Below are 12615 nucleotides of genomic sequence, written 5' to 3' on the forward strand. Positions count from 1 at the left end.
CTCACTGTTCAATAGGGCCAGACACAAAGTAGAGGCTACATAAATAAAAACTTGTATTAATCAACTGACAATATATCCTCTATCATTTAAACTACAAAAATTGAGATAAAATTACAACTTAAAAAAAAGTTCAGAATGACATTAAATAAAAACACCTCCCCCTGAAGTCCTAACTCTGTTGATTATATTTTGTCTTCAGTCATAATTTTAAAATGTGTAAGTATCACACTGTTAATGGATGATGGAAAGAGAATGGCTGTTTCCCTTACCTAATTTAGGAATATGCCTAGGAATTTCCTTTCCACTCTATCAGTCCCTCCCTACAACCTCACCCCAATACAATGATAGAAAAAATTACCTATGAAAAATTGGTGACCATGCTAGAGACTTTTGCAGTTGTCATGACCTTGTCTAGGGAAAGAACACAAAGTAAAACAAACAAACAAACAAAAAAAAAAAACCCAAAAAACTTGCTAGCCACAGTGTATTTGCTTGGATGTCCCTAGTAGGTATTCTTCAGTGTCACTGACTAAAGCAACTTGTGGAATCTAAACATTGTTAAATAAGCAACAGAGAAAGCTATCAACTCTCCTTCATAGCTTTAAAGAACACTGGTATAGTAAGTGATATCCTTAAAAGCTACAACTTTAAAACTACAAAGGCATTTTGTGAAAGGGTTACTTATTGAAGGGCTGAAAACATTACTCCAGCTCAGCTGGGCAAAGAATAATCCTGCTATAGAGAGCATACATGTATAAAGGGATAGAAAAACATCATCTTCTAAGCACAATCTTCTCACTGTGTATTTCAAAGATCTAGCAAAATAAACCTTTTACTGGGGATGGCAGAATATTGAAAATTCATTCCTAGTATGATGGACTATAATTACAATTCAGAATTAAATAAAGTTAGAATTGCCAAGTTTCTTTATGAAATTTCTAAAACGAAATATATTCCCGTAGGTCACACAACATTTAATAGAATCAGCCCCCAATCGATCCTCTTCCCACTCAATTTCCTATACTTTGTATATTCTACACTTCATATTTGATCACTTCATTGTTCCTATTCTTATTTTGTTACGCACTCCATGGTCATAACTCATTTAGTATTTCCAACAATCTTATTATTCTCATTTTGAGGAGCAAACTGAGTCACAGAGAGGTTAGGTAACTTGTCTAATGTCAAAAGCTATTACGTTTCAGAGTCCAGCTATAAATCAGCCAGGCTGATTGAAGCTATACACACTGCCTCCTGGGCACCAGAACTTATTTAGGCCATTTCCAATTGGTGTGCATTTATTTGTTTAAATTTTGACTTCACCACACTACTGCAAACGTGCCTTCCAACAAATGCCATCCAACAATTGTGTTTGTGCTTATTTTCCAATTCTATCAACATTGCTGGGACAGAGGATATATGTGCATTTTATACTCCTTCTAACTTCAGTTGAGTGATAATCCCAACTACCTTGTATTCCTGATTAACCAATTTAAAACATATTTGAGAGGCGCCTGGGTGGCTCAGTCTGTTAAGCGGCTGACTTCGGGTTAGGTCATGATCTCACAATTCGTGAGTTCCAGCCCTGTGTCAGGCTCTGTGCTGACAGCTCAGAGCCTGCTTCAGATTCTGCATCCCTCTCTCGCTCTGCCCCTCACCCACTCATGCTCTGCCTCTCTCTCTCTCTTAAGAAGAAACAAAACATTAAAAAAAATTTAGGGGCACCTGGGTGGCTCAGTTGGTTGAGTGTCCGACTTCGGCTCAGGTCATGATCTCACAGATCGTGGCTTTGAGTCCCGCGTCGGGCTCTGAGCTGACAGCTAGCTGGGAGCCTGAAGCCTGCTTCAGATTCTGTGTCTCCCTCTCTCTCTGACCCTCCCCTGCTTATGCTGTCTCTCTCTCTCTCTCAGAAATAAATAAAACATTAAAAAAATTTTTTTAAACATTTTTAAAAAATATGGGGTGACTGGGTGGCTCAGTCGGCTGAGCGTCCAACTTCGGCTCAGGTCATGATCTCATGGTTCATGGGCCCAAGCGTTGGGCTCTGTGCTGACAGCTCAGAGCCTGGAGCCTGCTTCTGATTCTGTGCCTCCCTCTCTCTCTCTCTGACCTTCCCCTGCTCATGCTGCCCCTCTCTCACTCTCTCAGAAATAAATAAAACATAAAAAGATTAAATATTTGAAAAATAATAAATAAAACTTGCAGCAAAAAGCTATTACAGGGCAAGATGAAGTAACATATTTAGTCAGCAACAAAATAGGAGTTTGCTGAACTATGTGGTATGATAACAAAAACTGTAAGGAGGAGAGAGAGAGTTCAACAAGCACTACATATTACGGCCACTTACTATAAACATTAAAAACCCCATGTAATTTAAAAATCTGCCTCATAACTTGGTTATTTTGAATTATCTTACATATTCTTTTTTAAGAGTACAAAGTATTTAATACATTTTAGATAATTTCTCATCAAAATATCAATCTGATACCATACTTAGAAAACAAATTTCAGGTAAGTTAAAAATAAAAATGTTGACATTACAGAGGAGTTAAAATATATAAATAAGAATTAATTACATAAAAGCAAAAAAATCACAAAGAAAATTAAAAACAAAGGGCTAGTATAGGGAAAATATCAAACGTATCAAAAGATTAGTGTATCACTAAAACAAAAGTATAAATAAAAGAAAATGGATAAAGTTCGTGATTTGAAACTATTTCATAGAAAAAATAGGAATGTCTATTATTCAACTATTATTCATACTAATGTTTATCAGGAAAATTAAAAATGTAATGTTGAGATACTATTTATTATCATATTGGCAAAATTCAGTAAAGATTTACAACATTTACTGTCAGGTAGAAGGTAGGAAAGGGGCCATTTTCATGTACTGTTGATGGGAGCATAAAACTATTACTTTTACACTCTTTTTTGGAGCATATTTGAACTTCTGGGAAACTTTTTGGAGTATATTTGATACCATCCAGGTAGAGAAACAGTTAAATACACATTTTCTATATGTAAAGTTTTGACAGTATTTATACTGAACTAGGGAGACCTTTTACTCTAACAAAGAAAGATAACCAAAACATACTGTTCACTGGAAAGACTCAAATGGGAGAATAATATATAATACATACTAGGCTCTCGTTCATGTTATAAAAACAAAATTAGACATGCAAGTATAAACACATAGAGAAGGTCCTGGCAAGCTGTACTCCAACTGTCTACAACACAGTCACACAGCAATCAAGAAAGGACTACTTCTTAAGAGGGAGTGGAAGTTTCACCTTCAGTTTAATTCATTTTCTGTACTATTGGAATTTTTTTATAACGAGACTATGAATTCTGTAATTAAAGGAAGATAAGAGCCATGAGTATGTTATTACCAGGTGAGAAAACACAAATTACAAATATGTAACATAGTCCCACTTTCATTAAAAACAAAAATGAATACATAATTCTATAATATTTGAATTTTTACACTTAGCATGCACTACTTTTATAATTAAAGAACCGTTTTAAAAAATGTCTTGGGGAACCATAACGTGAACTGGAGAAGACCCTAGCCCTGTAACCATGGGGCAGAGTGAGCCAAGAGGCAAGGAGAGGCGGGGGCTGTCCTGTGCAGCCCACGCAAGGATGTCTCCCAGCCGTCAAGAAAGCGCTTGGCTTGGAGAAAGCAAACCCTTACACTGCTCCTTTTTAATTGGGAACGTTTTAGGATTGGACCATAAGACAGACTGTGATCCATCAATGAAACCTCTGAGGCTCTGTGCTTTGGCTCCTCAATGAAAGATGTTAACCTGTGTCTACACATCTGACCTTTCCTAATGAGATCTCATTTCCCTTGCACTGCCAGTGCCAGAAGAAAGATTTTTGAAACATGAAAATTACTTTTCAGCCTCAGAAAGAATCTCTTTGGGGAAGAAAAAAAAAAAAAAAAAAAAAAAAAGAGTTGGTATAGAGTCTATTAATTCAAAAGCAGATTAAAGTGTTGGAAAATGTCTTCAGAGTAAACTGCTGTCCTGCATTGATATCGGAGAAGACTCAGCTCAAAAACTGAACCTAGAGCCAGAAACACTTCAGATCTGGCTCCACAACTGGCCTTCAAAGCTGAAAAGGTCCCACAGCCAATCACTTTCTAATGGTGAAAAAAATTTTCAGCACAAATCTCCTGGAATAGACAGAAAACTAAACATGTGAAATTACCTGACAACTGCAGAACATGAAGAATCAATGGAATATCAAGTGTTAAAAATGTGATGTTTTCTTTTCTGCATTTAGTCTGACTGTTGCCATTTTTTCTAAAAATATATTGTCAATATTACTATTATAACTATTATATTGGGCACTTTTAGTTACAATAAAGGCCTTTCCTATATATTTTAATAAACATTTTCAGTAAAAGCCAGCTATTTTTTACATGAGCAAATTTAATTAATTTAGTTTGCTAAAAAAAAAAATATTTATTTTTAAAAGCCAACTCTTTTTATTATTATTATTTTATGTCTTTATTTTGAGAGACAGAGATAGAAAGCGAGCAGGGGAGGGACAGAGAGAGAAGGAGACACAGAATCCGAAACAGGCTCCAGGCTCTGAGCTGTCAGCACAGAGTCCGACGCGGGGTTTGAACCCACGGACTGTGAGATCATGACCTGAGCCGGAGTCGGACACTTAACCGACTAAGCCATCCAGGCGCCCCAAAATAAAAATAATTTAAATGTCTTAGTGCTTAAAATGGCAACCTCCAAACAGGAAAAATGGCATCTTGCTTAAGTGATTTTCCTGACAGTGCCAAACAAGAAGTATTGATTAATTTCTGTATATTTTAGGACCCAGAATTTTCCTTTGTCTAAGCTGCCTTTAAAATTTTTAAGGAAAGTTTCTAATGGGATAATTTTCTATTTCTATTTACACAGTAAATCTTAAATTGGTAATTTGTTAAGTCAGTACTATACTGAAAGGTTAATTCTTTCTTGGAAAAACTCTTCCCCAGACCTGCTAGTTCAGTGTGTTCTCTCCCTCATAGGAAATTAGAGACCTGCCGGTTTCCTTCTTATGGCTACAAGTGGTGAAGCACTCAAAAGCATGCCACTTGAGCACAGCTGTATGAACAAGGCATTTAAGAATTCATAAAATTTTTATAATTCTGCGTAAGAATTTGACTCAAGTCTGAGGATCAATTCACTCATACTTTTATGGAAGTAAAAGTATGAGTGAACATTGGAACATTACTTTTTTAAAAATTTAGCCTTGTTGAAGTATAATTTACATGTTGTTTTATCAAATGTTCCTATTACTATTCACACAGTATTTAAATATTATAAGTGGAAAGATGATATTATGTAATGCTTAGAAACATGAATGTTGGAGCCAAAAAGTCTGGATTTGAATTCTAGCTCTGCCCCTTATTATAAGGTTGGGCAAATCACATAACTCTTGTAGGGTTCTTTCCTTTTAAGTAAAATGAGGATAATATCACCAAAATCACAGGGATTTTTTGAGGATCAAATGAAAGATAAAGCATGTATTAAATAAGAGTTATCATTTATCGAGTATATATATAATTATTGACCATGCTCACACTGCATGCAGAAGCATGCAGGGACTAAACAGTCTATCGAATCCTTACCATACGTGCCGTATAGAAACATTTGTGAAGCACAGTGTCTGACATCCTTAAGATGTCATGTACTGAGATACATCAACCTGCTATTTTTTATAGACACGGTATGCAAGTGATATCTTTCAGTATTTGATCCAATAACTGACCAAGGTGCTGACAATCATAAAAGCATATAAACTAGATGTAGTATACATCTGTAAATATTCATCTGTTATTTAAAATCTCTCCAAATACTGTATATAATAACACCTCAAGGAAACAAACCCACAGTTACTTAGTTCCACTTATACTCATTCTAAACTAACTGAAAGCAGGGATGGGGTCTAATATCAGATGCCTTCAGCAATATAAATCACCACGTATAAATCAAATTTTAAGATTAAGTTTACTCAAATGAAAGACACACAACCTCCTCAATTTGTAGGCTTCTTGCCACAAGTCACAACCCTCTTCACCTCATTCCCTCCTCCACATTTGACTGGATATAAATTTGATATTTTAAAATAATTTATTTTGTAACATATTCAGAAACCAATGACTCTACAATACACTGTCTAAATTCCTCAGCCTGAGGTTAAATACCCTCCAGTGTGATCCGCAAGTTCCTTGGAGGTCTTTCCCCCATGAATTGGATCAGCTGGTTTATTCATGTACTATGCTTTTGCCAAAGTTTTCTTTGTCATTATCATTCTGCTTGGATTGCCTTTTCTTACCATCAAAATCCTAGTCAGTGGAACTTTTTAAAGCTTAAGTCACAAACTCAATTTCCCAACCTGTAACTAAATACACGCTATTCAGACTGTTTTGTCTTCCTAATTCCTGTAAGAACATTTATGTATTACCTCCTTAAATAAAATAACCATGTTTTTCATTTAGCCTATAAACTTATGTTTATAGTATGTACTAAGCAGTACATTGTTTTCATTATTGTCATCACCCCAGAATTTTAAAAAACCAAGAATGAACTGAAATCAGTTTACATATTTGATTGAGGGACCTATCTCCTAAGAAATGGGTTTATAAAATGTGTGGCTGATAGACACCCATGTAACTCTAATGTCCAATCCCTGCATATGCCCAGAACTGAAGAACCATGTCATTTAATTGGTCATCTAGCTACCCAAAAGACACTGCCTATGCTCCTGGCGGATGCCACATATTGAGTTAGGTTCTGGTAACAAAAACGTGAGACAGTTCCATCATGCAAGGAACTCACAATTATTAGGTAAGAATATGCAATATAATACTAAACACAGAAAAGTTCAGTGACTTAAGATAGGAGGATACCTAATTCAGGTTGGGGAGGTACTGGAAGGAAATTTGAGAGCTTCTTAAAGGAGCAAAACCTTAATAAAGGAAAAAATGGAAAGGCAAAGGGAACAGCATATGCAAAGCATAGAGGTTTTAAGTAACCTGGCAGGAGTAATAATCGTGGTTTTCACAGAATACAGAAAAAAGGAGCTAAGTACTAAAAAACCGTCCGTTTTTGCAATGCAAAGAACTGAGCCCAGTTAAGGCACTGCCCCCTGTTGACTATTCCTGAGCAGAGAAGCAGCCTTTCTTTTTATTCATGCAACTACTGACACGTGACATGATGATCTGCACATGACAGATCGTGGTGGTGATTTCATGATTGAGAGAAAAAAATGCTGAAGGTGAGTTTTTTAGACTTGACCACTCTCCTGACCTTTGTAATCCATCTGTCAAAAAGACATAGGTGTATTAGCCTCACCCATGGTTCTCATACTGCACCTCTACGCAGTCAAGGTCTCACCTGATCCAGGAGTGATAAGAGGCCCCTCTAATTCAAGTGCCTCATCTTCAGACTGGTCATCTAGCTTTTTCTTTTTCTTCTTTGTTGGATCTCTGGGTTTTTTCAAGAGGGAAAGTTCTTCAGGGTGTCTGATGTCTGTTAAAATAAGAAAAAAAGATTATTTTACTAGCACAGTGTAAAATTTAAACACTTTACACCTGGTAAATCCATCTATTAATCCATTCCAACGTAAGAATTCATAATTTTCCCCTGATGAACATGGATGCAAAAGTCCTCAACAAGCTATTAGCCAACTGGTGCCAACAATACATTAAAAAAATTATTCACCACGACCAAGCAGGATTTATACCTGGGATGCAGGGCTGGTTCAATATCCACAATCAATCAGTGTGACGCATCATATCAATCAAAGAAAGATCAAGAACCACATGATCCTCTCAATAGATGCAGAGAAAGCATTTGACAAAATACAATATCCTTTCCTGATAAAAACCCTCAAGAAAGTATAGACAGAAAGATCATACCCCCAGATCATAAAAGCCATATATGAAAGACCCAATGCTAATATCATCCTCAATGGGGAAAAGCTGACAGCTTTCCCCCTAAGGTCAGGAACAAGACAGGGGTGTTCACTCTTCCCACTGTTATTCAACATGGTATTGGAAGTCTTAGCCTCAGCAATTAGACAACACAAAGAAATAAAAGGCATCCAAATTGGCCAAGAGGAGGTCAAACTTTCACTCTTCACAGATGACATGACACTCTATATGGAAAACCCAAAATATTCCACCAAAAAACTGCTAGAAATGATCCATGAATTCAGCAAAGTTGCAGGATATAAAATCAATGCATAGAAACAGGTTGCATTCCTATACACCAACAATGAAGCAACAGAAAGAGAAATCAAGGAATTGATACCCTTTAAAACTGTACCAAAAACCATAAAATACCTAAGAATAAACTGAACCAAAGAGGTGAAAAATCTATACACTGAAAACTATAAGAAAGCTTATGAAAGAAACAGAAGATGACACACAAAAAAAGGAAAAATATTCCATCCTCCTGGATAGGAAGAACAAATATTGTTAAAACGTCAATACTGCCCAGAGCAATCTACATAGTCAATGCAATACCTATCAAAATTCTGAACACCAGAATTCTTCACAGAGCTAGAACAAACAGTCCTAAAATTTGTGTGGAACCAGAAAAGACCCTGAATAGTCAAAGCAATCTTGAAACAGAAAACTGAAGCTGGAGGAATCACAATCCCAGATTTCAAGCTGTATTACAAAGCTGTAATCATCAAGACAGTATGGTCCTGGCACAAGAACAGACACTCTAATCAATGGAACAGAACTGAGAACCCAGAAATGGACCCACAAGCATATGCCTAACTAATCTTTGACAAAGCAGGAAAGAATATCCAATGGAATAAAGACAGTCTCTTCAGCAAATGGTTCTGGGAAAACTGGACAGCGACATGCAGAAAAATGAACCTGGACCATTATCTTATACCACACACAAAAATAAACCCAAAATGGATGAAAGACCTAAACATAAGACAGGAAGCCATCAAAATCGAGGAGAAAGCAGGCAAAAACCTCTTTTGACCTTGGCCACAGTAACTTCTTAACACATCTCCAGAGGCAAGGGAAACAAACGCAAAAATGAGCTATTGGGACTTCATCAAAAATAAAAAGCTTCTGCACAGCGAAGGAAACCATTAGCAAAACTAAAAGGCAACTGGTGGAATGGGAGAAGATGTTTGCAAACGACATATCAGATAAAGGGTTAGTATCCAAAATCTATAAAGAATTTATCAAACTCAACACCCAAAAAACAAATAATGCAGTGAAGAAATGGGCAAAAGACATGAATAGATATTTCTCCAAAGAAGACATCCAGATGGCCAATGGACACATGGAAAAATGCTATCACTCATCATCAGGGAAATACAAATCAAAACCACAATGAGATACCACCTCACATCTGTCAGAATGGCTAACACTAACGACTCAGGCAACAACAGATGTTGGCAAGGATGCAGAGAAAGAGGATCTCTTTTGCACTGCTGGTGGGAATGCAAACTGGTGCAGCCACCCTGGAAAACAGTATGGAGGTTCCTCAAAAAATTAAAAATAGAACTACCCTACAACCCAGCAATTGCACTACTAGGTATTTATCCAAGGGATACAGATATGTGGTTTTGAAGGGCACATGCACCCCAATGTTTATAGCAGCACTATCAACAATAACCAAGGTATGGAAAGAGCCCAAATGTCCATCAATGGATGAATGGATAAAGAAGGATACACACACACACACACACACACACACACACACACACAAAATGAACTATTACTCGGCAATCAAAAAGAATGAAATCTTGCCATTTGCAATTATGTGGATGGAACTAAAGGATATTATGCTAAGTGAAATTAGTCAGTGAAAGACAAATATCATATGACTTCACTCATGAAGACTTTAAGATACGAAACAGATGAACACAAGGGAAGGGAAGCAAAAATAATATAAAAACAGGGAGGGGGGGGACGAAACATAAGAGACTCTTAAATATGAAGAACAAACAGAGGGTTACTGAAGGAGTTGGGGGAGGAGGGATAGGCTAAATGAGTAAGGGGCATTAAGTAATCTACTCCTGAAATCACTGTTGCACTATATGCTAACTGGAATGTAAATTTAAAAAAATAAATGAATAAAAAATAAAAGCACACACAAAAGAAGGAATTCGTAATTTTCTTCTTTATACATATGCATTTGTGTTGGGCCAGACGTTAATGCCATGCAAAAGATTGAAGTATGGCACTTTAAAAATAATCTACCAAAGTATTCAATTCTTAATTATGTACTACATATAGTAACCTTGAGGTGTAGGGAAAACAATCTGCTAGAGTACAGAAAGAAAATATTAGAACTCTTATTTACATATTTATTTCTTAAACTAAAACCATAAAAAATTAAGACTTATATACTAGCCATACTAATTAGGCAAGAAAAATAAAAACAAACCAATTGGAAAGGAAGAAGTAACACTGTCACTATTTACAAATGACATTATATTATACATAGAAAACCTTAACTACTCCATCAAAAAACTGTTGGAACTAATAAAAAATGTAGTGAACTTTCAGGGTAAAAAAAACAGTAAACAAAAGCCTATTGTGTTTTTATACATAAATAACAAACTATGAGAAAGAGACATCAAGAAAACCAATCCCATTTTTTTTTTTTTTTTAAATTTTTTTTTTTTTTTTTTATTTCTAGGAGAGAGAGAGAGACAGTGTGAGCAGGGGAGGGTCAGAGAGAGAGGGAGTCACAGACTGAAACAGGCTCCAGGCTCTGAGCTGGCAGTCAGCACAGAGCCCGACGCGGGGCTCGAACCCACGAACCGCGAGATCATGACCTAAGCGAAAGTCGGACGCCCAACCGACTAAGCCACCCGGGCGCCCCCCCATTTAAGTAAAATACTTAGGCATAAATTTAATCAAGAAAGTGAAAGACCTGTACACTGAAAACTACAAGGAGTTGATGAAAAAAATAAAGACAAATAAATGGAAATATACTGTATTTATGGACTGGAAGAATAGGTACTACTAAAATCTACAATTTAATGCAATCCCTATAGAAAGAAATTCTAATGATATTTTTCACAGAACTAGAATAATTCCGAAAGGGAATCAAAGAAGACCCTGAAGAGCCAAAACAATCTTGAGAAAGAAGAACAAAGCTGCAGGTGCATGCTGCTCAATTTTAAACTATACCACAGGGGCACCTGGGTGGCTCAATTGATTAAGCATCTGACTCTTGATTTCAGCTCAGGTCATGATCTCATGGTTGTGAGATGAAGCCCCATGCTGGGCTCCACACTGAGCATGGCGCCTGCTTAGGATTGATTCATTCTCTCTCTCTCTCTCTCTCTCTCTCTGTCTTTTCCCTGCCCCTTGACCCTCCCCCACTCATGGACATGCACTCTCAATAAATAAATATACTACAAATCTGTAGTAATAAAAACAGAACGGTGTTAGCACAAAAACAAACATATAAATCAATGGAACAAAATAAAGAGCCCAGAACTACACACATATATTTAGGGTCAATTAATATTTATGACAAAGGAGCTAAGAATATACAATGGGAAAGGATCATCTCCTTAATAAATGATGCCGGGAAAACTGGACAGCTGTATTCAATAGAATGAAACTGAACCATATGCAAAAATTAACTTTTTAAAAGGGGTGCCTGGGTGGCTCAGTCGGTTAAGCATCCGACTTCGGCTCAGGTCATGATCTCCCAGTTCGTGGGTTTGAGTCCCACATCGGGCCCTGTGCTGACAGCTAGCTCAGAGCCTGAAGCCTGTTTCAGATTCTGTATCTCCCTCTCTCTCTGACCCTCCCCTGCTCATGCTGTCTCTCTCTCTCTCTCAGAAATAAATAAAAATAAATTAAAAAAATTTTTTTAAATTCAAAAAAATTAAGAGTGTTTAAAGACTTGAATATAAGACCCGAAACAATAAAATTCCTAGAAGAAAACGTATGGTAATAAGCTCTTTGACATAAGTCTTCAAAATATTTTTTTGGATCTGACTCCAAAGGCAAGAAAAACAAAAGTAAACAAATGAGACTGCATCAAACTAAAAAGCTTCTACACAGCAAAGGCAATCAATAAAACCAGATGGCAACAACTGAATAGGAAAAGATAATTGCAAATCATATACCCAGTAAGGGGTTAATATCCAAAATAAGTTAACAATTCATGTAACTCAATAACAAAAAAGCCCAAACAATCCAATTAGAGGATCGAACAGATATTTTCCCAAAGATACACAGATAGCCAACAGGCACATGAAAAGAAACACCACTAATCATTAGGGAAATGCAACTCTAAACCACAATGAGATATTACCTCACACCTGTCAGAATGGTTACTATCAAAATGACAAGAAATGATATATATTAGAATATGGAGAAAAGGAAACCTTATGCACTGTTTAGAAATGCAAACTGGAGCAGCCACTATGAAAAACAGTACAGATGTTCCTTAAAAATTTAAATTAGAACTGTGACATAATCTAGCAGTTCCATTACTGGGCATCTATCCAAAGATAATGGAAACACTAATTTAAAAAGGTAGCTGTTCACTGCAGTATTATTTACAACAATAGCCAAGATATGGAAGCAAGCTAAATGTCCAC

The 12615-nt window shown here is 36.4% G+C and overlaps 1 protein-coding gene, 1 long non-coding RNA gene and 1 pseudogene across 3 annotated transcripts in view; 2 read left to right on the top strand and 1 right to left on the bottom strand.

The window, feature by feature from the left end:
* The window catches only part of LOC144234869 (uncharacterized), a 106535-nt gene that overhangs the window by 91224 nt on the left and 2696 nt on the right, over window positions 1–12615 (top strand). The window lies entirely within an intron of this gene.
* Window positions 1–12615, bottom strand: part of FERMT2 (FERM domain containing kindlin 2) — an 88065-nt gene that overhangs the window by 23372 nt on the left and 52078 nt on the right. For both annotated transcript variants that reach the window (XM_077768177.1, XM_077768185.1), the window contains exon 3: window positions 7404–7538. In XM_077768177.1, coding sequence (XP_077624303.1) covers window positions 7404–7538 — 135 coding nt within the window. The remainder of the gene's footprint in view (window positions 1–7403; window positions 7539–12615) is intronic.
* On the top strand, window positions 3530–4186 carry LOC144234864 (homeobox expressed in ES cells 1 pseudogene; annotated as a pseudogene).

Source organism: Crocuta crocuta, unplaced genomic scaffold, assembly GCF_008692635.1.
Source record: "Crocuta crocuta isolate KB4526 unplaced genomic scaffold, BGI_CrCroc_1.0 scaffold10, whole genome shotgun sequence".
NCBI classification, from domain to species: domain Eukaryota; kingdom Metazoa; phylum Chordata; class Mammalia; order Carnivora; family Hyaenidae; genus Crocuta; species Crocuta crocuta.